This window comes from Protomyctophum bolini (assembly GCF_963924005.1).
Source record: "Protomyctophum bolini genome assembly, chromosome: 1".
NCBI classification, from domain to species: Eukaryota; Metazoa; Chordata; class Actinopteri; order Myctophiformes; family Myctophidae; genus Protomyctophum; species Protomyctophum bolini.
Window position 1 is genome coordinate 30434307 of NC_137862.1, and position 27873 is coordinate 30462179.

Below are 27873 nucleotides of genomic sequence, written 5' to 3' on the forward strand. Positions count from 1 at the left end.
CTTAAAATAATAATAATAATAATAATAATAATAATAATAATAATCACTTGCAATTAAATTTAACACACACACACACACACACACACACACACACACACACACACACACACACACACACACAGAGAGAGAAGAGAGAGAGAGAGAGAGAGAGAGAGAGAGAGAGAGAGAGCGAGCAAGCGAGGGAACTCATTCAAGTGTGTCTAAGACATTTGGGGACTTACCCGGAAACCAAACTTTTTTTTTCTTCGAACTTTTTTTTCGTCTCTCTCTCTCTCAGACTCAAAGCAGAAGAGGAAAAGAGACAGCTATACGCTATTCACGTCAAAACGCAACACACGCAGTTCCTAATTTGTGTCTTTACGTGTCATGTTATTGTTGGACATGTATCGACGAGGTGCGACGACCATCAATTGGAGAGATCAGTGACGGGAGTGTCTTGGTCTGTCTGCAGTCACACATAACGGATTCTGTATCGGCCCAGTGTTATCATCATGGGAGATGATGTGAGTATAGCCTATACTGTACGTCTGTCTGTCTGTCTGTCTGTCTGTCTGTCTGCACACATAACGGATTCTACTGCCCTGCCCTGCAGTAGTATAGCTATTAAGTCTGATGGAATCGCAGAAAACGTAATTATAGTGCGATGTATGTACAGTATATGATGTTGTTATATAGTTGGATTCTTTACTCGCAGAACTTCGGTCGTATGTTGTAGAATAGCACCGGTTCGACTTCTAACTACTTACAGGCCCACTATAGGGAAGTTCTGAACTGTTTAATATAGTTTTTTTTTAGTTTTTTAACAACATTGTATTAATTTCAGTGAATGGGTTTTCATCATCACCTATAATACAAAATACTTAGGCCTATAGGCTACACTCGCTGCATCGCTACAGTGACTGACTTGATGTTAACATCAGTTCTGTTGGCAACAAACGCACCTGCCAACCAACCATGTCATCCACATCCTGCTTCATCAAGGGCCTTGCATGGCTCTGTCATGTCATGCATGCATAGCCTATACAGAGAGTAGAGTAGCCTACTCGACCCCAGTACTTTGAGTAAGAGTACCTACACATTACTGTGTACGCTTTACATCTCCACTGCTCAGTCAAGTTTTAAACTGCTTAAAGTACAAGTCAAATAAATGTACATTTCTTATTTTTCCACATCAACGAATTGCTGATTTTCAGGGGCGCCTGTTATTATTTATTTATTTTTGTGGGGGGGATTAATAAGACTGATTGATTGATTGATTGATTGAAAGATTTATTAACAGATTGGAGAATTACAGTACATTTCGAACACAACTCAATACAAAACTGTTAACTGTGGACGACACCATAAAGCATTACACTTGTTTACAATAGGGTCCACCATGTGTATACACTTCTATATAGCCAAAAACAGGAAATCAGCATAGAGGAGGTAAAAAGGGAAAAAAAACATATACAGTGAAAAAGGGGTAGGTAGGGGAATCAGATTTTACGGGGGCCAGTTTCGAATTGCAGCCGTCTGTAGGTGCCCTTTGAGAGCACATTTGAAGGAATCAAAGGATTTGCATGTTGCATTGCACATTGTTTGTTTTACTCCCTCTGGTGTTAAGGGTGTGGAATTCGTTGACATTTAGGAAGTATTTAGACACATGGGTATCTTGGTGCTGTATCGAATCTTGTGGACCAGACCCATTGCAAGATGCTGTACTCTGTCATCAACCCTAAAGCCATTCCAGCCTATCAAAGTGGGCAGGGGTGAGGTGGGTTCAGTGAGTGAGGCCAATTAGTAGCCTGACCAGTTTGTTTTGGGAAGTCTGGAGCCTTGTTTTAAGGGCCTTAGAGGTGCTGTGGTACCAGGAGGTGCATGCATAGTCGAAGAAACCTTGTACGAGGGCTCCTGTATAGGAATCATGATCTTTGTTGGTGGCCATTTTATCACCGGAAAGATTTGCCTCCAAGATGGAACTTAGGTAGGTAATTTCATCTTTTCGTGTGATAATATTGTCACCCACTCAAACAAATGAAGCTGACGTCATCATATGTCTGAAAGGCAGACGTTGCGACCCTTAAAGAAAAACAGCCGACCTAAAAGTACTCCGAAAAAAGTACTTTTTACTCGGTTAAAGTAATAAAAAGCAAGGCTTTTGCACACCGACAGGTGCGTAGGAGAGGGTAAGGTGCCCGACAATGAAAAAGAACAAACACCTGCACACTGTCTTCAAATGCAGTGAACCAACTTTAATAGGGAAACAGCAATGTTTTGGCCTATGCAGCCTTCATCAGGCTATCTTTCTTTTTTGTTTCTTTTTTAATATTTGTCTTGCTAATACAGATCCTCTGAATCTGTAGCCTACTTAAGTACAGCACTCAAGTCCATACTAGTGAAGAAACACGGGGAAGGTTGCCGTATATTAGATTAGTCGATGGGTGGCTCTTCCAAGACAGATTTTGCGCTCTCATTAGAAGGCGGGTGTAAATGCCATCAAACCGTTTCTCTAGTTTCTTTGAAAGTGTCCATGTCTCGGAGCCATAAAGTAGAATCGGCTCAACGGTCGTCCTAAATATTTTTACTTTTAACATCTTACTAAGCTGGGATGACCAGATCTTATGCATGTCATTGCAGGCTGACCAGGCCATACCCTTCCTAGTTTGAAAGTACTTTTGGGAAGAAGATATATATTATGAACCCAAATACGGTACTTGTAGTCATGAACCTGTTGTCGTCTTTGCGTGTGTCGCCTTTACTCTGTACTCTACTTATACCTGTAGTTACTAGTATTTCCTCATTAGGAAAAAAAAGCTCTAACGTCAAAGCCTCAAAGCAGAAGTTTAACAAGCTTAGCCTAAATGTGGCGAATGGCGATAACAAGATGTTGGTTCGTAACGACTTGTTAGAGTTTAGATCACTATCGGCTATTTTCACTTACTCACTACTCAAATTTCTGGAATTTCTTAGTGTTTCTTTTATTTCATCATGAAATTACAGAGCGAGAAAAACAAACGGAATTTAATTTTAAATTTAAGTTTTTAATTCATGAAAAGTTTAGCTTTTTGGGAATGTTTTTTTTGTTTTGTTTTTATGTTTTGAAATAATCATAACAAAAAGAAATGTAGGCCTATAGGGAACAAACAAACAAAAACACCTACAGTAATGCAGTTACAGTAATATATCACATGGTTTTATTTAGAAGGTGAGCTTTTTTACAGGACAGATGATGATAGATGACCACCTACTACTACTACTACTACTACAGTACAGTTTACAGAATGTCACATGGCTTTCTGCAGAAGGTGAGCTTTTTACAGGAAGCAGCAAACTTGAGAAGAAAGAGGAAGTTATACTGTGAGAAAGCAGAAACTCACTGCCGGGCCTATACCTACATTAATGTGTGTGCTGGCGGATTGCATCCGCGCCGCACCCTTTTATTGTGACACTTGTAGGCCTACAACGACACCAGTCATTTGATTATTAGATACATGCCCGCCTATTTACAGCCGTGTCCAATAATGAAGAACTTAAGACACTAAAAGAAGAGATGATGTCCGCTCAATTGTTAAATTACACATGTTTTCACTTTCACTACAAATTATTTATTAGCTCACCCACACACCCAACTCTTAGACAAGAGTAGTTTAATATTTTATAGGCTATATAGAGCAGTGAGTCTCAACCTTTTCAGGACGCGACCCCCCCAAAATAATCATATTCTAACTGGGGGCCCCCCCACCCAGAGCCATAGAGTAAGACAAAGTTACGACAACTCCGTTCACTTCATGGGGCCAGGCTCTTCGACATAGACCTCTATTGAGTTGAAGTATTGAATGGGGACAACCGGAAGTTTCCGGAATGCATTGGAGTCTGTGGGCTCATGCGAGTACATGAACCACATGACCGGGCTGTTTTCTGCCCCCTCAATGTCGTAACTCTGTCTTACTCTATGGCTCTGCCCCACCACCCTGATAAGCACTTGGAATTGTAAAAGTTGAGGCATTAACCTCTTCACGCTGCAGGGCGTTGTGAGCTTGTAGATCGGTTATTCACTATTCTCCTATTTGACAACTTGGCCTTTTTTAAACGTATTAACTTGTCACTTTACTGCCATCTGGGGATGCATCATCATTCATTTTGTACATAAGTGTAGTAGACGAGATCAAAATATATATATTTTTTAATTAAGTAATGCATGTGTTTATATTCTTTCAGAGTGAACGTTTCTAACTCAAATCTTTGCTTCTGGGTGGGGGGGGGGGGCATTCAGGTTTAAATGGGTTAAAGGGTTTAGCTCAGATGTGGTAAGGTTAGGCAACACTGCTGTTCAGGCAGATATTAAAGGGTTAGTTCAGATAGTAACTGTGGTAAGGTTAGGCAACACTGCTGTTCAGGCAGATATTAAAGGGTTAGTTCAGATAGTAACTGTGGTAAGGTTAGGCAACACTGCTGTTCAGGTAGAATCTTATTAAAGGGTTAGTTCAGATAGTAACTGTGGTAAGGTTAGGTAACTCTGCTGTTCAGGTAGATATTAAAGGGTTAGTTCAGATAGTCCCTGTGGTAAGGTAACTCTGCTGTTCAGGTAGATATTAAAGGGTTAGTTCAGATAGTCCCTGTGGTAAGGTTAGGTAACTCTGCTGTTCAGGTAGATATTAAAGGGTTAGTTCAGATAGTAACTGTGGTAAGGTTAGGTAAACACTGCTGTTCAGGTAGATATTAAAGGGTTAGTTCAGATAGTCCCTCATGTGGTAAGGTTAGGCAACACTGCTGTTCAGGCAGATATTAAGTCAGCATTTGTTTTTCCACTCCAGAGTTGAATCCAAGTGGAACAGACTGGTTGGGGTTTTGGGTGGAAAGTGTTTGGCTGTGAGTGAGTGACACCCACCCACTACCTGGCTCACTGCCCAGTCAGTGGCCAACTTGCTCCAGGCTATATACCGCCAGCTATTATATCTTTCTGTCATTTCAGACGATTTGCCTATCTTATATTTTTTAGGGGACGCTAGCCCCTCCTACTCCTATGCCTATAAGCTTTGTGTGTTTGTGTGTACCATTTTTTGATTGGCTGAGCACGGAATGCGATGTATGATGAATGATGTATGACGATAAGAGCGCCCCTCACCTCACACAAGCGTGGTTTTTATCGGCTTCCAGAGCTGATCAATGATCGGGTTTATTAGCGATGTAGTGGCGAGATTTTCATGATTGGCTGGCCTCTAAGCCAATGGTAGACTAGCCCTATATATATGGCCAATGGGACGCTACCGCACTGCAAACGCAACCTCAGAAAGCCCCACTATAGTTACAATATGCTTAAGAAAATGGAATGCAAGCTGATATGTAATGACTTGAGTCATTTTCTTGTGTTTGTTATCGTGCAACATATTTACATCTTTTCCCTTCCAGTCACTGTAGACGAACCACTCCAGCATACTAATGGCTTTTGTCTCTGCTCTCTGAGTCATGATCCTTTCTTTCATTGGCGTTCCAGTGACCCAGAGTGCATGCTTGTGACGTGGTTCATGGCCGCTCTGCCCTGACCCGTCCCGTTACGCGCCAGGGGAAAGCACACTGGCACATTATCTGTCACACGCAAAACAATTAACCCCTCTCTCACACAGACAATCGCCCATGAGCTCCCCGCTTCCCTACAATGGGCTGCGTGTGTGTGTGTGTGTGTGTGTGTGTGTGTGTGTGTGTGTGTGTGTGTGTGTGTGTGTGTGTGTGTGTGTGTGTGTGTGTGTGTGTGTGTGTGTGTGTGTGTGTGTGTGTGTGTGTGTGTGTGTGTGTGTGTGTGTGTGTGTGTGTGTGTGAAACTGAAGTTTCAAAGTACTGAAGCAGTGTTGAGATGAAGCACTCTCTCTCTCTTTCTCTGGGAGAGTGCTTTTGTGTGAGAAAGAGAAAACCAGCACATCATTGGGGGCGGGGGGGGGGGGGGGTGTCTGTCTTTCTTTCTCCAGAAGGCCAGACATGGAGACAGTAACAGATATGAGCTGCATGCTTATTTTCAGATACAGATAACATTTTCTTGTTGCCTAATAAGCAGTGGTCATCGCAAAGCTATTCTTTTTTTTGCCACGGACATGCAAATGGCCGGACAATGATATCACCAGAAAGGCATACTGTAAAGAGCTATATAGCCCTGAATGACCCTGAAATGGAACCAAATGGAGCGAGACGGAGTTACAGACCTGTAACAGGTCTGTTGCAGTACACTCTCAGAGTTAAGGGGGTGGTGGAAATAAAACATTTGAGAACCACTACTAGTTGGACTCCTAATGTGCCGTAGGCCTATGTGTCGTAGTAAATCAGTGTCATACATATTGTGAAGAAAACCTGGAGAGGCTTTCAGTAATTGGGTCTCATGATCAAAATAAGAACATTATAATAAAAAATTACCACGAACAAGACCAAGTCTTTGCCACAGACACATTTGTACGGACATATTGAGACGCGCGGGCCGCTCGTTGCGATGACGTCAATGAAAATGGCGACGCCGTTAGTCGAGGAATGATCTCGCCCCTCCTGGACATATTGATGAACCCTACTAAAATAAGCATTTGAGACCTCTGCTTTCCTTCCCCTCCTCCTCGCCTCGTTCTGTTACTTATTTCTCTCGAGCAGCCTCTGTTACCCGTTTAGCACTGTCTTTCTAACGTGGGCAGTGGGGTCAAGGTGTCCTGTACTCAGAGATGAAGCCACTGAGGTTTTGTGGTGAGTAGAATCTGGGCAGGTCAGCACAGAGCCCAATGAATCCCAGATGCTCTGTACGCCCTGCGCCCTGACCTAACATTTATACGGAACACATGATGTCCATTATAAGGTGTTGCCTCGCACAAAATTCCCGTCCAATTCTTCCTCTCACTTTAACTCCTTTTCATATCATGGTCCATTATTCATTCAGCATTTGAGCCACGGACCACCATTTTGATGAGATTTAGCCTCTGAGACCCAAAACTAAAAAATATTTTGTTGTCGTTGGATATTGAGCCACGCACGGACCACCATCCGTGGCTCAAACGCTGAATACAGTATATATAATGGACCTTGTCATATGAAAAGGGGTGAAAAGCACTGCGGTAGAGCACAAAGAAGATACAGACCTCCTGTATGTCATGAGTCACAGTTTGTCATTAGCATGTACGCCTTCCTCGCTATTAACAATCGGCACGCTTTTGCGTGTGACAGCGTCAGAGTTGACCTGCATGAATGTTCACACTTGTTTAATACATCACCACAGATGAGAATGTCGAACAGATTGACCCGAAAAGTAATTTCCTCTGTGTGACTGCATGCACTGCAGCCGTTTTAGTCATGGCTAAAGTGCAGAGCAGGCTATTATAACTTCCTGTGCAAGACCAAATTTGGAGCCCAGGGCTGGACTGGGACAAAGAATTCGGCCCGGTCATTTTCACGCGAATTCTTTTTTATCCAATTTGGTCCACAATTCCATGCTGTATTATTGATGTTGGTACCATTAGGAGAGATAACAGGCAAACGTTGATCAAAATAACAATTCTTCTACATTCTCTAATAGTGTCGCAGTCCCGACCCCTTTCAGAACGACGGGGGCACCAGGAGATTATTCCCCATACATTTTTCCCATAGAAAATAGATAAAAAGTTGGAACAGAGTGAGAGCTACAGTATGTAGTTGGTGTTAGTAGTTTTACTGTAGTTGAAGACATTACAGTGAGTGCAGAGTCCGATCTATTGTAGTGTAGTTGAAACGTTACTGTATTATTCCTATATGGAGTCTATAGTTGACGACATTACAGAGTCAGACCTACAGTTGTTGTTAGTAGTTGCACTGTAGTTGTTAGTATAGTTGTACTGTCGTTGAACCAGAGTCAGACCTACTAGTTGTTAGTAGTTGTAGTGCATGTAGTTGAAGACACACTGAAAACCAAGTATGCTTTAACTGCAGCTTCTCCCTGCCAATCTGTTATGAGGATTCTACAGTACCACACCCAGAGACACGCACGCACGCACACGCACACTATGTGGAAGCATTCCTCTGTCTCTCATCAGCGTGTGTGTGTGTGTGTGTGTGTGTGTGTGTGTGTGTGTGTGTGTGTGTGTGTGTGAATGGTAGACTGTATCTTTGTATCTTCATGTTGCTGGCTTCCATTGAAAATGAATGGTAGACTGTATCGTTGCATCTTCATGTTGCTGGCTTCCATTGACAATGAATGGTTGTCAATGGAAATACCCATATTCTTCCACAACAGCTGATGGTTCATGTTAACTTTTCAGGCCTTTCTCTCTTCTCTTGTACTTTGTTTACGTCAGTGGTGTTCAGCCAGTGGTCCAGGGACCACCAGTGGTCCTTGAGGGGGTTCCAGGTGGTCCCCAGCTAAATGAAGGAGAGTTGATAACCAAATGGACCCTTATAGATCTTTTACGCTCTGAAGCGTTAAATAATTGTTAAACATCTGCATTGTGTCCAGACAATTAGTCCACCCAATTAGAGAATGTAGAAGAATTGTTATTTTGATCAATGTTTGCCTGTTATTTCTCCTAATGGTACCAACATCAATACAACATGGAATTGTGGACAAAATCTTATCAAACGACAACAAAATATTCTTTCGTTTTGGGTCTGAGAGGCTAAATGTCATGAAATGGTGGTTCCGTGGCTCAGATGCAGAATAAATAATGGACCTTGATGTGAAATGGGCTGGTTTACATCATCTTTTCACCGCCTGGCTTTCCTTTTTCCATCACTGTGTCGGCGGTGTGTTTACCGAAGAAGCACTCTTCTTTTCAACGTCAAAGTGAAAGTGTGTGTGCGGGGGAAAAAACTGTTGGATGACCTGTGAAAAAAAGATATCCTGAGGAATTTCCTGCCATAGAAATAGAGAGGCTGGGAACTTTTACACACACACACACACACACACACACACACACACACACACACACACACACACAGACACACACACAATTTTCAAAAGTACAAAGTACAAATTCCTCAAGTACTGTAGTACTTACTGTAAGTGTACTTTTTACTTTCCACCGCCAAAAAAAGAAGGGGCTTGTCCACTAGTCCCTTCCTAACATTTTAGTCTATGACTAAATATTTTGACAATTTCGTCAAACAAATAAAAACTAGTGTTAGTCACCAATGCCATAGCTTAGTTTTAATTTAGTTTCCATTTAGTTCTCGTACTGTAGGTAAAAAAGGTAGTCGACAAACATTTTATAGTTGTCTGCCATACTATACCTGGGGCTGTATATCTAAAGTGGTAATTAACACATCATATCGACAGGTATCCTCGTCCTCTAAATTAATTACGCGGGCGCTCATGACAAGTAGGCACGTCTTAAGCAGTGTTGTTTTCGTCGACTAAAAGTAAGACGTAAAATGTTCGTCAACTACCTTTTTCCACTGATGAAAACTAAATGGAAACTAAATGAAAACTAAGCTATGATGACTAAAACTAAGACTAAATATACTGACAATTTCGTCAACAAATAAAAACTAAACTACAAGCTCATAGCGCGGCTGAGCTTGTAGATCTGCTATTTTTCAACAGGTAAAGTTTAAAATAATGGTTTCACTTCACTTTCACTTTCAATTATTTTGCTCTTCAGTTCATGTACACAATGAAACAGTATATACATAAAGATACATTTCTATGACCAAAAAAGGTGTAGGCTGAAGCGTTTTTTGCCTACCCTCACCAACTACAATTAATATATATGACAAACAAGAAAACAAAGTAATAAGTCTCTGTAGGAATACAGGAAAAAAACTAAAAACATAATGGTAAAATAATTAAAAGTGGTCAAAAGCTATGAGGCGACCTCAGCTCTAAATGGGTTAAACGACGGACACACTGACTTTCACAGTCTTCATGCAAAGACACATTTCTGCCCAAGCATTAGAACATATCACGTAGTAACATGATAATGGCGACATAGTTTCTCTCATTACAAGAGTGTTTTTATGTAGCCTTTTTATCTCTCTAGTTGTATTTCTCTATAGAAGGCGGACATTGAAGGCGTGATCTTTCAACCTGGCGTCCCTATTTTGTGCATGTCATTATCCCATCCCATAAAATTGGCCAATGCATGGTCGACTGACGAACTGAATATGGTAAAATAAATAATGTTCTCTTTCAACAGCGTCCTTCCATTTTGACATGAATACCGATATTAACCTTTCTTTAGCTGGCCGTACAGCAGTGTTGTGGTTGAGGCTACATGCACATTAGTATGCACATAATAACTGGAATACAACTTGGGCACTGCTACTGTCAGTCCTCTGCAGCAGTTTGTGACGTTGATTTCCTTCCTCCCTCTCTCCCTCTCTCTCTCTCTCTCTCTCTCTCTCTCTCTCTCTCCACTTCTCCACAGGGTGCAAAAGAGGATGGCGTCCAAAGCAAAGGGCCTGTGTTCCTGGGCAGAGCAGGCTGGCTGAAGAGGGCCACGGGGAGACTCCTGGGCAACTACAAGGAGCGCTTCATCCATGTGGAGAAGACCGAGGTTGTGGTGTATGAAAATGAGGTGGTGTACCAATCCATAATAATAATGTTTGGTGTATTGACAACGAGCACCTTATCGATCAGGCTTATCGAGCCAGGTTCTAATCGAGCCCACTATGTTCTATTTTGTGAAAATATGGGAGACAATAAATTCTGAACAGAATATATTTTCCTATAGGGCCTTCAAATACAGTACTTTTCTAACAGACGGAAGGCAATTGACCATTTTACTTTTGGAAAATAATATTAAAGAAACTGTTAACTGGTTAATGTGTGTACAGTCAGTCACTTTAAAAGCATAAACAGACAGCGCTGGTTGGCAGGTATCAATACACTTTTAGACCAACATGTCTATGCCAGCGTGGGTGATTACATTCATATCTTGATCGCCTCATGACGTCATGACGGCAGCTATGCTCGATAAAGCTTATTGATAACGGGTACTCAATAAGCTTGTTATCGAGCTCCATCCCTACCCGAACGGAGATTTGTCTATTTTAACAAAAACCAGCCGGTGGAAAAGGGGCCACAGTGTGCCGTCTGTCTGGGAATCTTCCAGTAATAATGTAAAGCTTTGAATAGAGGAAGGGAGTGCTGCCGTGGTCCTTTGTTTGTTGAACTGAATACAGGTGCTCGTTAGCGAGGTTAAATCATGAAAATAAAGAAGATGATCCAAGGCACTCTGTTCCAGTGAGGTGAAAAAAGCCTTTATTGTAAGTTAAGGCATGGCAAAGATCATTACACAAAAAGGGAGGACCAACACGTTTTGGCAATCAGCCTTCAAAACGCGCAGAATTACAGTACATTTCAAGTACAACTCAATATAAAACAACCCCAAATTGATTAAATCAATTAATTACCAGCTGCATTATTATTATCTGTGGATCTGCTGCTGACGTTATGCCACTTTTTAGCTGTGCTCCGCTGTTATGCTCAAATTAGTGACCCTAAATAATTCTGAGGCAACATGGCTGGAGACAAGGCAGCCAATCAGAACTGCTCGACTAGCCATGCCGTGCAGACGATGGGATGTTATGGGTTGATGCCAGTGGTGGCAACTGTCGTGACAGAAATAAGCTAAGCAGCCTCCAAAAACCAAACCAGGCAAGCAACTGTGAATGAATCCATGTTAGGCTGGAAATATGCAGGCTTGGCAACCAGTGTTGGCAACTGGTGACAGAGCAGGCTCAGCAGAAAATGATCTCCTGTCGATCTCCTGTCGGGACTTACACAAGCTAATATTGACCAGCTTGCAGCTGGTAAAAACTGTTAACTGGACGACACCATAAAGCAGTACACTTGTTTACAATAGGGCCCACCATTTTCAATTCATCAAAACATTTAGAGACATACGAATATACACAACTATAGTCAAAACAGGAAATCATCATAGAGGAGGTAAAAAGGGAAAAGAAACATATACAGTGAGGGGAAAAGGGGTGGGTGGAGGATTCAGATTTTACGGGGGCCAGTTTCGAATTGCAGCCGTCCGTAGGTGCCCTTTGAGAGCAGTTTTGAAGGAGTCAAGTGCTTCGCATGTCTTAATGACTGTTGGTAGGGCGTTGGTATTGGCTCCTATGCCACATTTTGGTAGCCTGGCTAATAGAGCTAAATACATCTAGTCCCTTGTTTGTGCCGAATCTGGGTTGCACATGGTTTGTTGAACATAATGCTTAAAACACCAAAAGGGGTTCCCGTCCTGAATGTAAACCTCTTGTATTGTGTAGGATCTGAAGAGCTGCTTGGAGAGACTGGACCTGGACAACTATGACAGATGCAGTGAGTTAAAGGGTCGCTTTAAGAAGAACAGACTGGCTTTGATAAAAGCCCCCAGAGCCGGGAATAAGGTGAGCGTGTGTGTGTGTGTGTGTGTGTGTGTGTGTGTGTGTGTGTGTGTGTGTGTGTGTGTGTGTGCGTGTGCGCGTGTGTGTGTGCAAAAACTGTGGGAGGAGTAGTGCGTCAAAGTATCGCTCATTTACAATAACAATAGTCTGTCAGGAGTGTGATCATTGATGCCCTGCATGTGGCTGCCGTCCGTATGACTATTGTTACAGTAACAGTAAGCCTACATACATAATGCCAAAAGCATCTGTGGACTGCATTTAGAGAGGAGAAAACCTTTTCATCTCAAGGACCCCCAAATTTCCACTCAAAATATATGCCAGGGACCCCCCATAAGAGAAGATTTTTACGGCTCTATACAGTGATTCTCAACCCGATTAATTTCAAGGACCCCCAGTTTGACATGCATTAGGATTAGGCTACGGACCCCCATTTAATGTCATTTCATCTCTGGGACTCCAATTTATATAGTAAAATCAAGGTTAATTTAACTCTGAGAGTTATATTTGCCTCTGAGATGTAGTGGAGCCCATTTTGGGCGGGAACCTCTTTTGGTGTTTTAAAGCATCATGATATACTTTAGCTATTGAAAAACCACATATCTACAAGCTCATAGCTTGTAGGTCTGCCATTTTTGAAAAATCGTGAAAATGTGCTTCAAATCTTTGAATATATATTGTTACAGAGATAACGGTGGCCAATTACATATCATTTCTGTGGTCCTTGACATGAAATAATGTGTGCACCATATAGAAACTGTCAGTGACAGAAAACTGTCATGATTTAGAAGACATTTTGTAGAATCGAGCCTAGGTCTAAATGGGTTAAGGTTCCACTTTTTGCACATCATCATCATCACCAACACCATCACCGGGGACAATGGAGGGGGTTTGGAAAGACAGTGGGATACCAGAGCAGTGAAATAATATGCTGTATTACAAACAGATGACGAGAGACCAGAGTGTTGGCCAACGTCGCAACTTAAGCAGATGTCAGCCGAGTAGGGAGGGGATGGGTATGCAGAGCCAGCAGCCTGAATACCTCATCTCTGTGTGTGTGTGTGTGTGTGTGTGTGTGTGTGTGTGTGTGTGTGTGTGTGTGTGTGTGTGTGTGTGTGTGTGTGTGTGTGTGTGTGTGTGTGTGTGTGTGTGTGTGTGTGTGTGTGTGTGTGTGTGTGTGTGTGTGTGTGTGTGTGTGTGTGTGTGTGTGTGTGTGTGTGTGTGTGTGTGTGTGTGTGTGTGTGTGTGTGTGTGTGCGCGCGCGCGTGTGACTCATTTCCATGCCTGGTCACTGTGTTAAAGGGAGAGAGGGGAAAAAATGACACAGTTGCATGTGTGCTCATGCATTCGTCGTACAATGTGAATGAGCACAGGCAGAGTCACACGTGCACGTGCGTGGCCCTGCACACACACACACACACACACACACACACACACACACACAATGTGTCACGATGCAACACATTGTAAGCTTGTAGATCTGCTATTTTCAAATATATATTTTTTAATACATTTGAAAAAGCTCAATGAGTCCTTTTACTTTTGGTGTTCTAAGCATTATGTTATACTTTAGCTATTGGAAAATAGCAGATCTACAAGCTCATAGCACGGCACCGTGTGCCGTGCTATGAGCTTGTAGATCTGCTATTTTTTATCGTCAAAGTGTGGCGCAAATCTTAGAATATATATTCTTTCAGAACGTTTTTAACTCACATCTTTGCTTCTGGGAGGTCCCTGGAACGAATTTTCAGATGGGGGTCAGCGGCCAAATACAGATGCATTTTTTGTCCAATAGTTCCTAATAGTGGACTACCAGTTAACTATTATAGGCAACATTTGGCCAATCATAGTCGACTATAAAATCCTTAGTCGGGGATAGCCCTAACAATAACACACAGGGATGTTTTCGCTGTCTTTGGCTCTGGCACGCACACACTTCACTTTAGTGATGTTGTGATGGGCACCGATATTCAAAACCGCTCTCAAAGAGTCCATCCACCCTCCCTCCTCAACACACCCCTTTTTAACCATACTGTATGTTTTTCTTTGATTCTGACTCAGATTTCCTGTTTCAAGTGTTCATAGAAGTGTTTCATAGAAGTCATAGCAAGGTTTTAAACTGATTAATTCATCTATTTATTGCGCATTGCCAAGGTTTTTCCGCTTTCAACCCTTATTTTGAAGAGCCAAATATCCAGAAAAAATCACACACGTGTGAACTGAGTGGTGCACAGTGCCTGCTGGCCGTTGAAGAAACGACATTCATTGTGCCGATTTGGAGATACAGGCCATTGAAAGCAGCACATAGAGTGCAAGTGGATGCGCGCGCATCTTCAAAATGGCCACTGTCCCACTTTACACGGTGATGCTAACAAGAGACAGCTATCGATGTGATCCGATCAAAACGTAGTCTGCGCTGTTGTCGGGCTGCCAGACAAAAGTTAATCTACGCTTTCTATGCTTCTGGCGGGCTCCATGTTAAGATTTTGAAGACATTTGTAGAATCAGCCTGCAGGTCTATAATAAACATGTTTACAGAACACTGAAAAAAGTAACGGTTTTGTCCATGCAAGGTTTCATTTGTTATTGGAAACTAATGGAGACATTCTGTTATTGTTAATGGAAACACCGTTGGTGTGTCTAGTGGCCGCATGTCCTCCTGTTGGATAAACATTATCCCAGGATGCACATGCTTGTTTTCTTCTGCTCTCCAGTTTCCTCTGCATGGCGGGACGCCAGTGAAAGTCTGGGTCTGAAATAAGCAGTGTGTGAATGTGAACTAGGCTTTGTGTGTTGCAGATGCACACACACACGCACGCACGCGTCAGCATTCTGACTCACAACTAATGGCCTTTGGGTCTTAAGCCCAAACCACATACACCAATGTGCAACAGGACATATCACACCGCAGGGACAACGCTAAAACCGTCTCGACCCTTTGGTGTAGTTAGGGCTTTAGGCCCAAACCACACCAGCTGCAACTCCTTGCAACTAGTACTCCTTGCAACAAAACAAACAAAAGCAACTGCCATTGGGAATAATGGTTGCGTGTTGCAAGTATAGTTGCATGGCGACCCTCTGGTGTGGGCAGCTGGGCTTAAGTTTGTGTGTTTGCTGGTGGTTAGGTCACCAGACAGGCTGACACACCACATCTATTTAAAGTTTACATTGTCCCTCAGAGCTGAGTCATTAAAATATACAGGTCTACTGTACTACAGTAGTATGCACAGTTGTACAAATGTAACGATAACATGTATTTAAGGTATTGAATACAAGGCTCCCATTATATGACTAGTTAGTCATTATCTCACAAGTATTTTGTACTTTTTTTTTTGGTGCAATCCTTTTTGTATCCATTTTCTTTACATTGAAAGATGGTTGAACAATGACATGACGCTGTAGGTCTTCTGAAAGGCAGTGCCACACTCCTGAACTCTAGTTGGTGCTGTCTGCGTTGTTCACTTTTCCTCTTGTTTTTGTCTCGACAGGTTCACGATATAAAGTTCCTGGCTCAGACTCCAGAGGACAAGGACGCTTGGATCAAGGCTTTCACGGAAGGCATCGACAGAGCAAAGAATAAAATCTTTGACGAGGTAATTTTGCCTGCGTACCATGTGCTTTCCTATCCAAGGAGTAAGTAAGCAATGCAGTAATGTATACAGTGAGGCAGACATTAGAAAATAAACACCTTAGCCTTTAGGATGAGTGAGATGCTTATGTAAAAACACATTTTGGGATAATTCTTTGATGAACTATATAGGATCACTGACAGCTAATCAGAGATCCTGGAGAAGCGTCATGTGCAACACATCACCTCACGCTCAATATGTTTACACTACAGAACATTTTGGTTCATCAGTGTGGATTGGATGGATGCTCACATCATTTCCGTTAGTATTATCTTTATGGTTATCATTCTTGTGTGGGTGTGGATGACTCATACTGTACATACTGTACTGTTGCGGAATAAATGGACTATGTAGAGACAGCAGTGGTGCAAATAGTCGGTATCCATAGGCCCAAATCACACCAGCTGCAACTACTCGCAACTCCTTGCTACAAAACAAACCGCAACAATGCAACTCCTTGCTTACAAGTAGTTGCAAGTAGTCGCATGTTGCAAGGAGTTGCATCATGTCACCCTCCGGGGGTCCTGGGATGCAACACTGTACTCAGTACTGTACTCTAACGTCGTTGAAGTAGGACAGGACTCATAAAATGTACCTGGGACCCATCTAAAAGATCACCCCTGGGTCCCGGGACCCATTACATTGAAAACCTATTTACATCACTGAGGCAGTGGATAAAAGCATCACGTGGCGTTACTGAAAGAGAAACTGTTATTGTTTCACAGGTGAAGTTGGACGAAGGCAATAATTTAGACCATGTGACACGAACGAGACCCAAGGGAAGACCCAACAGAAGACCCCCGACCAGAATACACATGCAGGAGGTACGTGTGTTCGCTTGTGTGCCTGTGTACCGTACTCACTGTACTGTAAACTGTAAGTTTAATGAATGCTCATTTCAAACATACAATTCTACTTTTTCAATTTTTTGGGTGTTTTTTTAGTTCCCCTGTGTATTTTCTATCCCCACAAATATGCAATTTTCAGGATTTCTCTTCATATAGGCTTTTATGGAAATTGCTCTCAGGAACAGCTCAACTGATTTGGTCGTATTTGTGATGTCATCAATGTCACCCTACTTTGTATAATTCCTCCCTCTCTTCAGTCTTCAGTTCCAAATTTGCATTTCCACTTTGTTTACAATGTCCGCCATTGTTGATTTTCCAAGCTGGCATGGAATGGAAACAAGCCTGGGTTTATCTAGCATCAGTATTATAATGACTCAAATATTAAATAAGCCACCACCTCAGGACATTGTGGTAATGCAGCTAAAACAGCTTCAGAAGCAAAAAAGAAATGCCATGGACTGGTTATATCAGAGTGGTGATTGAGGCTCAAACCATTAGAAATAAGTTTGAGGTCAGGGACATAGACAATATGATATTATATATTAAAAACTGTTTTAAAATAAAATAGTTGCTTTAACTGAGTAATGCTATACCTATTTGATACTCACTCCAGAGGGCCACTATACACTACACTACTATTTTTCTGTAATTAATGACCTACTTCGTCATTCTATGTCAAACAAAAGTATTTTAAAAAAGCTGGCTAAAAACGTGCAGCTCTGCAATGCGTTTTGCTTGTAAATCTGCTATTCTTGCTATTTAAAAAAAAAAATCTTGATTTATTTTGCTATTTTGGAATTGGAATCCTGAAAAGTAACATTTTTATTTCATTTACTTATGTTATTTCATTTACTTATGTTAACTTTATGAACTTAAATACAAATACACTGGACATTAAACAAGAAATTATCACACAGTGATATTTGTCAGGTGAAAGAAGCGCTGTCTCTGTTGTGTGTGTGTCCCATATTAGATTATATTATATTAGATTATTGTTTTAGTGTATGTTTGTGTGTCACAACCTCACGCCTCACGACCATTGTTTGCATGCGCTGTCTCCGTTGTGTGTGTGTGTGTGTGTGTGTGTGTGTGTGTGTGTGTCCATATTCAGACATGCAAAAGTGTAGCTTTTCGGCGAAAATCGCCGTTTTTATCCCAAATATAGGACCTGTGTGATTCATGCAAATCCGTTAAAAAAATGTTTGGGGGGGGTGAGGGGGTCTGTGGAGCCCGAGCTCGCTGCCCGGAGAATTATCTGACAGACTACTCTCGTGAGTCACTAATGATTCTGAGCGATATTTCTGCTTGCATCTGGGCGGCATGATGTGCGCAGCCGCTGGTCGCTCCGCGGAAAAAAAACCTGTTTGTGTGGACTCGGCATGAATTTTGACACACTGTCTGTGACTCGCCAGTCGATCCATTAGTTTAGCTGCTACAGTTAGCATTAGCAACGTTAGCACTTTGCGTTATACTGTCTGTGGTGTGGACGCGCCGGTGAGTTTCTCTCGCTGTGTGTGTGTGTGTGTGTGTGTCTGTCTGTGTGCTCGTGTGTGTGCATGCATGCGTATGAGTAAATAAATAAAGCACGCGCGCGTGTGTGTGTGTGTGTGTGTGTGTGTGTGTGTGTGTGTGTGTGTGTGTGTGTGTGTGTGTGTGTGTGTGTGTGTGTGTGTGTGTGTGTGTGTGTGTGTGTGTGTGTGTGTGTGTGCGTGCGTGCGTGCCAGGGCTTATACTAAATGGATATATTAAAAACGAAAACATGCAGCTCAACTGTTGAATAAGGAGAGGATGTTACTCTACATGTCTTAAATTGACTAAGGCTAAAATAATGAAGTAAACTGACCCTGTTGACTAAACCATCCCAAAACATTTTATTTGTATTATAATTCATTATTTTGCCAGTGAATATAATTTTCTATTTTACATGATGTGAAGAGTGTAACTGTAAGGGATTTTGAGATGGGAGTGTGAGTGCTGGACCAGTTTCTTTCTTTAAATCACACCTGTGTGAAGTGACCCTTATCATCATACATCATCCATTCATTGTCATTTTTGTGACAATGAATGTGTAGGATTGTGTAGGACAAAAATAGCCGATATATGACAATTCATTCATTGTCAATGGCATTTAGGACACAAATCTACTGAATATAGGAGGGGCTAGTGCTCCTCGAGGGGCTAGTGCTCCTGTTGGAGTAAATTAATTGTTCTATGACTATCAGGACATGAATGTTAACATCTTGCTCAATACTGACTAGATTTGTACTGATTTAGTAAATAATCATCTGTCATTTTTGAGTGGTGCAGCCACTCAACCACACTATAGACAGCTACAGTATGTGTCCCTGTGTCTGTCCCTGGCTGGGTCCCTGTGTCCCTGGCGGTGTCCCTGTGTCCCTGTGTCACTGGGTCTGTTCCTGGCTGTGTGCCTGTGTCACTGGGTCTGTCCCTGGCTGTGTCACTGTGTCATTGGGTCTGTCCCTGGCTGTCCCTGTGTCACTAGGTCTGTCCCTGGCTGTCCCTGTGTCACTAGGTCTGTCCCTGGCTGTCCCTGTGTCACTGGGTCTGTCCCTGGCTGTCCCTGGCTGTGTCCCTGTGTCACTGGGTCTGTCCCTGGCTGTGTCCCTGGCTGTGTCCCTGTGTCACTGGGTCTGTCCCTGGCTGTCCCTGTGTCACTGGGTCTGTCCCTCGCTGTCCCTGTGTCACTGGGTCTGTCCCTGGCTGTGTCCCTGTGTCACTGGGTCTGTCCCTGGCTGTCCCTGGCTGTGTCCCTGGCTGTGTCCCTGTGTCACTGGGTCTGTCCCTGGCTGTCCCTGTGTCACTGGGTCTGTCCCTGGCTGTGTCCCTGTGTCACTGGGTCTGTCCCTGGCTGTCCCTGGCTGTGTCCCTGGCTGTGTCCCTGTGTCACTGGGTCTGTCCCTGGCTGTCCCTGTGTCACTGGGTCTGTCCCTGGCTGTCCCTGTGTCACTGGGTCTGTCCCTGGATGTGTCCCTGTGTCACTGGGTCTGTCCCTGGATGTGTCCCTGGCTGTGTCACTGGGTCTGTCCCTGGCTGTCCCTGTGTCACTGGGTCTGTCCCTGGCTGTCCCTGTGTCACTGGGTCTGTCCCTGGATGTGTCCCTGGCTGTGTCCCTGTGTCACTGGGTCTGTCCCTGGCTGTCCCTGTGTCACTGGGTCTGTCCCTGGCTGCCCCTGTGTCACTGGGTCTGTCCCTGGCTGTGTCCCTGGGTCCCTGGCTGTGTCCGAGCACGAAACATAGCGTTATAGCATTTGTTCACCACCAAGTGTCACTGTTGCACAGCCTAACACACAGACACACAGGCCGGGAGGAGGGCTAGTACAGTACAGTGTAGTATATACTGTCCCCCATGACACCCGCCCCCCCCCCCCCCAAAGTGGGTTTAGTACCGATAAACGCTTAAAAGATTTGCGCCGCGGTTTTGCCCGCGGCACAGCGTTGGCCCCGCACACTGTCACCTTTTTCACCTTGGGCCTGTTTGCATGCCTGATATTAGTCTAATCTATTATTTTAGTAATGTGTATATGTTTGTGTCAGTGTGACAACTTCACGCTTTGCGGCTGTTGCTTGCGTTCGTTGCCGACGTTCTGTGCGTGGTTCTGCTGCGCTGTTTCAGCCGCGTTTGGTTTGAAGTTATAGTGACGTGCGAACATTGCAAACGTGTCAAATAACTGTAGTATGCGTGTTGCTCTGCAATGTCTGTCTGCCGCCTGCTTTGCTGCCAGGGATATTTCCCCCCCCCCCTTCCCATTGGCTAGAGGCAGCATTGTCGTTACTTGTCGTCCCATTGGCTAGAAGCAGCCAATCACATCACCACGTCAGTATGACTAGGGGGTCGATCTTGTCGTCTAAATTTCATGAGTAAACACTCGTCAGGTTTCTCCTGACACAAAGACAATAAAATTGTAATACTATATTCATATAGTATACTAATTGAAGCGGGTCATGTTTGCATGTTAAGAATTGTAACAGCTGAAATCAATAATATAAGTGGGGACTGCAGTTGCCCAATGTATGCGCTATGCTATTTACAACAACAAGTAAAAGTTGATTCAGCACAAGATGCCGAATTAACAAGGCATTTCTCTTCTCTCTCTCTCTAGGTGGCCAACGTGTCACATGACGGCATCATGCGTTTGGACCTCGATGTTCCAGACGCCGCCGTGCCCAACGGGATGTCCCATCGTGACGACGCTGTCACAGAGACGACCCCCAAGGAGGCGATGAGACCCCCCATGCCCCCGTCGAAAACCAGCAACGCCATACGGGAGGAGGAGTTAGACGTTAGTGCAGACACGGAGCCTCCGGCTGAGAAGAAGATCCTTAAACCTCCCATGCCCCCCTCGAAAGAGGCCAAACCTCTGAGCACAACCTCCGAGGAACCTCCCACGCCCCCCTCGGAAGACGCCAAACCTCTGAGCACAACCTCTGAGGAGGAACCCACCCAGGAGGACAGCTCTGATAAGGTCTGTGGATCACTACTGTGGTTTTCTTGGTTATCTGAATGATTTTGCATGTTTTGGGTTGACATGTTTGCGATATGCTTAACCTATTGAGACCTGAGACCCGATTCTACAAATGTCTAAATCATGATTGTTTTCAGAAAAAAATCAACCGTATGTTTCTACTGTATATCAGTGGTTCTCAAACTATTTCATGTCAAGGACCCCAAAAATGTTATGTAATTGGCTGCCGACCCCCATCTGAAAATGTTGTATGTCAAGTTAAAAACGTTTGCTGCACGTGAAAGAATATATATTCAAAGATTTGCACACGTTTTCGTGAGTTTTCAATAGCTAAAGTTTTAAACAATGGATAAAGTTAAAAGATGACACAGATGCGTTCCAGGTCTTAAACCGAGGCTTAGCCAATTTAGACTATTGATCAGATGTGACGATATTCAGATCCTCAGGTCTGATATGAATGTGTAGTGAAACAGAGAGGCTGGCTGGCTTGCGAGGCTACGTCTGATAAAACATTTCAAACAAGAAATGAATCAAGTCATTATATATCAGCTTGCATTCCATTCTCTTGCATATTGTACCTTATTGGGGCGTTTGGAATCTCTAGCCATGGTGCCGTGGGGGGAGAGGAGAGCGAGCTTAGTGTCCCATTGGCCATATAGAGCTATAGTCTCCCATTTGGCTTAGAGCAGGCCAGCCAATCGTGAAAATCTCGCCACTAGACCACATGGCTAGACTAGAAAGTCCATCATCGTACAGTATGTTCTACTAATCTACTTCCGAATCATGCTCTGCAAGTCTGCAGAACTCCAACGCGTGTTCACTGTCCGCTATGATTATGCAAAAAAATAACAATTAAGATTTTGAAAGTAGGGAGAGAGATGGGGGGAGGGGGGGGAGACAAAGGCCGTAGGGATCAGGAGTCGAACCCGCGGCACACCGCCAGGCTGGCTCAGCAGCCTAGGGGCAGAAGGGTTTGAGCTAACCGTCCGGGCCATGATTTTACAATTTTGACGCATAACAAACTGTGTGCTTGTTTTGCAGGTGCCGATGCCACCCTCGCCACCGTCTAAAGACGCCAAGCCCAGCACCCCACCCGCTCAGGAACCCACCGAGGAGGAGGAGGCCGGGTCCGGATCTGATAGCGGCTCAGACGACAACCCGCCAGAAGCCGCGAGGTCTAGCCCAGAGCCCCCCAGACAACCTCCTCCCACCCCGCCGTCCAAAGACAAGAAGCCACCTCTGCCCGTCGCAGAGCCAAGAGAAGAGCTCACACAGTCTGAGGAGCTGGAGGGATGCAAGAGCGTCGAAGACAACAAGACGGGAGGTGAAGATGAGAAGGAAAGCGAGGGAGACATGGACATAAAAGAAAACAGTGTAACAGAGACCGAGACGGAGTCCTCGTCCTCCACCGTGTCTAAAGAGGCTCTCCCTGGTGTCACAGAGGAGTGTTTGGTGGTGACAGACTCGGAAGAAAGCAGCACCACTACGGTGGATACAGCGGGTCCCAAGATGCGCGAGCCTTCACCCGAAGTGCCTGCCGCTAGTAGCAATGCAGCCGACAAGTCCTGTCAGCTGACGACCCCCACCGTGGCGCCGACGACCCCCACCGTGGCGCCGACGACCCCCACCGTGGCGCCGACGACCCCCACCGTGGCGCCGACGACCCCCACCGTGGCGCCGACGACCCCCACCGTGGCGCCGACGACCCCCACCGCGGCGCTGACGACCCCCACCGTGGCGCTGACGACCCCCACCGTGGCGCTGACGACCCCCACCGTGACGCCGACGACCCCCACCGTGGCGCTGACGACCCCCACCGTGGCGCCGACGACCCCCACCGTGACGCTGACGCCTGAGCGAACCAAAAAGAGGCCTGGCCCTCCGGTCCTGAAGAAAAAGCCTGTGAAACATCCTCCTCCATCCAAGGCAGCAGCGGCTCCTGCTGTTCACAGCGAGCCCAAAGCCCAGCCTGTCCAAGAAGAAACCAAGTTGGCCACCAGTGCTGTGCCTCAAGAGACCAACGACGCTGTGGCTTCACCACAAACGGCGTCATCAGGGGACTCAGTCGGTTCTCCGCAAGAAGAGGAGACGACAAAACTCCCCGCGGAGCCAAAAAGCGAGCTTCCGGCAGTGTTTATTTCTCTAAACGACCCGAGCGGCGGTGACCCGGCTAGCCTCGGCGCGCTGCCTTCGTCCTGCCCGCACGCCGAGAAGAGAGAGAGGGAGGAGGAGAAATCGGTGGACAGTGGTCAGCACTCGGACGATGACGGTAGCGAGGCGTCGGAGAGCGGGAACACTCCGAGACGACTCGAGGTGGACGTGAGCAAAGATTACATCGAGACCCCCAGGGTCGGCTTCATCCAGGATCACGCCATCAGCCAGGCTGCGTCTCTCCTCCTCCGTCCTCCCATTCCCCTCAAACCCACCATGAGGTCTGCCTCCGTGGGAGATCTGTTGTCCGAGACCGCAGCAGTGGACGTCGCGATCGTCAGAGACGTCATCACGGCTTCGGGCAACGGCACCGCCTCACCGAGTAGCGCCGCGCCGACGGAGCTCGAGAGCCAGGTGGCTCTGGAGATGGAAAAGACGCGGGAGCTCCTGTGTCAAGTGTCCCAGTCGCAGGAGGGAGAAGGCTCCACCACGCCAGAGGAGCTGCTGACGAAGGCCATGGAGAAGCTCAGGAAGGCTGATAAGTTCCTCAGCGAAGCGAAGGTTCTCAAGGAGTCGAAACAGGCGCAGCAGAGTCCAAGCAAGAGGATCAGTTGGTGATGAAAAGGAAAGAACTGACTCGTTGTGCACTGCCGGAAGCCATCTATCAGGCAGAGTGACAGAAGCACATGCCAACTGTCTGTGCATAATTAACTAAGTGCAATTACTTCCTACTGTGCCCCGAAGGTCATTCATGCTTAAGCTTAATTTATATATATTTCATCACACGACAGTGTTGCTCACCAAAAGGAACTGATTTTCAACGAAACCTGTGTTGCATTTTGCCTTCCATATAAATTTAAACGTTTTACCTTCGGTATAATTATAAATAAATTAGGCTATGCTGTTCTGCTGTAAATGTATTTGCTTACATTCCACATCGATCATTTCCTACAGTACCATAATTACTTGAATGCAAATTGACAGTTAATCAGCCACTGTATACGGTGAGTCGGAGAATGCGATTAACAGCTTACTAATGAACCAAATTAACAGCTTACCAAATTAATCAGACATTTTTAATACTTAAATCCACCTTCTCACATGATCCTCGTCACATGGCCAATGCTGTGGGACATGAAACATTGTTCATGAAACAAGAACAATGTATCTCAGGATGTTTCTGTAATTACTTTTTTCAAGATGTTTACAATGTCTTCTTTATTGCAAAGAAAATGAAGAATTAAGGTGAGAGAATTTGTTTTGGGTGAAAATAATAATAACAAAATTGTGGGACAAGTAGTCCGTAAAAAAAGGGTTACTCCAGTAAAAAGAAAGAAATAATAATAAAGTCTTACAATTACTATAGTCTGTAATAATTTGGTTTTGTGTCCTAAACATCGAATGGTGCATGTCGATAGCACAGAACACACAGCCAGCTACATACTGTAAGTAAAAGTGTCAATACTGCAATGTAGAAATACTGCAAGTACCTGCAAGTAAAAGACTGGAATAAAAAATTTACTTGAGTAAAAGTACAAAAGTGTTGGCATCAAAATGTACTAAAGTACCAAAAGTAGCACGTACTCTATATGCAGAGTGTCCTGTTTCACTTTAAAAATCCTGTCTTGAAAATAGCAGATCTTACAATTAAGTTCACAATATGGCCGAAATATATATAGGGCTGAAGTTATTGTATGTTTAGTAATAATAATTAAAATCTAGTAACTAGTAGGCCTAGTTTTCAAATATTTGTAGCGGAGTAAAAGTACAATATTTGCCTCTGACAGTAGATGTAGAGTAAAATTGGAAAAACTAAATAATCAACATTGTACTTAAGTGCAGTACTTGAGTAAATGTACAGTATAGTTACATTCCAGCACTGAGCCCATACCAGTGATAGTTTGATCAACAAGTTGCCTTGCCCTCTTTTGTTTATTAATATCAAAAACAAGAACTTCCAGACTCTTAAAACAACTGCCCTTTACATTTACATGCAGGGACGTACAGTGTTAGAGAGGAAGGGGCTGACAGATATGTTTGCATGTCCCTGTTTACATGTTACTCTCCCAGACTCTAACCACTCCCCTTTACATTTCCGTGACGCAAGGAAGCTTGGAGAAGCAAGTGTCATGGTCACATGACTGTGCTGCGCCATGACACTTTTGAGCCAAATCTCGCACCGGAAGTGACATGAATACAAAGCAGTGAATGGAGCAAGTTGGAACAGCTCATAAAAAAACATTATTTATGAACCATTGAGACCTAGCTGTGTCATATAATCGGTTAAGGCATATAAAAGAAGACATATGATCAGTTTGTTTTATAATCACTTGCTTTTCGATGTGCACAGAGTGCACAGTAGGCCTACATCATTTTATTTGAGGAAGGTATCGTTTCTGTTCTGGGGGTATCGCGAGATTTGGCTGCCAGACAGGAAACGGTCTTGTTGCGAATGCAGTGAGCACTTACTATGAGACCTAGCAGCATCATGTATGTCTGTCCGTGTGTCTGTCCCGCTATCCAAATATGGAGTGTGTTGCATCAGCAATCACTCAGCGCCATATATGTATGGGCACAAAAGGGGCCAGGTCCACTCAGCTCCATAGGGGGCCAGGTCCACATATACAGTAACAGCGGGACAGACACACAGACAGACAGACATGAACTGCAGGGTCTCAGCTGCGTTCGCTTCCCGCGTTTGCGCGTCTTACTGGTGATACTTGGCACGTTCAGAAACATCTTTTTAGATATAGATCAAATGAAACAGTGTACAGATCGAGAAGCAACACAGCAGACAATAATGTGTTATATGTCTTCTGTTATTTGACAGAAGCGATTACTTTACAAAAGATCTCAGTCATTCAGAAATAGTGTCCATGAGCTGGTCACTGAGCTCTAATTGACATTCTGCCGAACTTCCGGGTGTAGTTTGGCTCCCATGGTGCGACGAATCTGCCCTCTGGAATTGCGTGATAGCGAAAATTACGTTGGTGACCTTATCTCCATTTCATATACCTTGGTTACACGTCCAGACTAACCACTGCCCTTTACATTTCCATGTTACACGTCCAGACTAACCACTCCCCTTTACATTTCCATGTTATTGAGCCAAACGCTCACTTGTTTAATCTTTCTTTATGTTTTTTGTTTTTTTTCTATAATATTTGCAGTAGGGAGAGTCACCAGACCTGAATCGCCAGAACATTCTTTTTTTAATGGTAGCCATTCAGGGCTGGAGCCAGGCTAAGAATATTTTCCTCTTTGATAGAATTGTATTGGTCAATAATACAAAAAACAGACTGCATGGCAGAGTCTGTATGCCTTGGACATGGTACTACCTAATAATAATCATAGAGTTCTTTATCCATGCACAGTTTGCAGTATAAGAAAATGTCGCTTTGTCTGTGATGTACTTTATTGTATGAACACATCTTGCTTGTGGAGTTTACATTAGTAAAAAAATAAGTTTTAACCGTGCACATATTTTTGCATTAGATTGTACTGTTATGTGCCTAAAGCAAACAGATGCACATAACTTCTTCATTTTCTATAGTACAGTGGTTTTTGTATCAAGGTCCATTATATTTTTTATTTTATTTTATCATGCTCATAAAGTGCTCTGTGCTCAAAGTGCAATTAAAAAGCAAACGTTTCGGTCCTAAGACCTTCGTCAGTGCTCTCAAGAGTTAAAGATCTTTAAAGGTCCATTTGGTATACCTTAACTCTCCATCATTTAACTGGGGAACCCTCTCAAAGGACCACTGGTGGTCCCCGGACCACAGGTTGAGAACCACTGCTCTGCTCGGACCCAAACTAGTGAAAACCGCACATCTACAAGCTCACACAACTGAGCTTGTAGATCGGCCATTGTCAATATACTTCTTATGGAATTTCTTTGATTTTGATTTTATTTTGTCATGAAATTACTGAAAGAATAATTTAATTTGTTCTTAATTGATGAAAAGTTATCTTTTTGGGGGGGGAGGGGGGGATTTGTTTTAAATGTTTTGGAACAATAATTAAAAACAATGTAGGAAACATAACATAAATGGACCCATAAAAATGGGTCCGCGACCCACAAATGGGTCAAGACCCACTGTTTGGGAAACAGTGCTCAGTAATCTGCTGTGAATACATTTTGGCGAGTATGAAATTGTAAATAACACACTTTTAAGTACATTAAGTTATTAATTTTCATTTTTGTTGTAATTGGGTCGGCCAATATGAAAAGAAAACTAACAGAATCTATCAAACAGCTTAATGCATAGGCCTATTACTCTTGCAACATTGCAAAATGTGTTTGTAATTATTTTTGTAATATGTATGTCTGTATAAATGTCTGTATAAATGTTACTAATTCAACTAATGCGCATTTGCAGTAAAAATAAATGTTTTATACATGCTAACAAATCTTTGTAAATGTAAAACCATCCTTAAATAAATGTTGCC

General features: G+C 43.8%; 1 protein-coding gene across 1 annotated transcript; it reads left to right on the top strand.

Annotated features, from left to right (window-relative positions):
• Nucleotides 1–207: 207 nt before the first annotated feature.
• Nucleotides 208–27873, top strand: plekho2 (pleckstrin homology domain containing, family O member 2). The gene is made up of 7 exons (XM_080764812.1): nucleotides 208–503; nucleotides 10344–10493; nucleotides 12199–12318; nucleotides 15801–15905; nucleotides 16667–16765; nucleotides 20911–21273; nucleotides 22315–27873. Exons 1-7 carry the CDS (start codon nucleotides 492–494, stop codon nucleotides 24040–24042), a joined length of 2577 nt encoding a protein of 858 aa, XP_080620938.1. The 5' UTR covers nucleotides 208–491; the 3' UTR covers nucleotides 24043–27873.

Bases quoted from the DNA above. Each gene is read 5' to 3' on its own strand.
- plekho2 (XM_080764812.1), top strand. The intron at 10,494-12,198 runs GTGGTGTACCAA...TGTATTGTGTAG, and splicing joins TTGTGGTGTATGAAAATGAG to GATCTGAAGAGCTGCTTGGA. The intron at 16,766-20,910 runs GTACGTGTGTTC...CTCTCTCTCTAG, and splicing joins CCAGAATACACATGCAGGAG to GTGGCCAACGTGTCACATGA.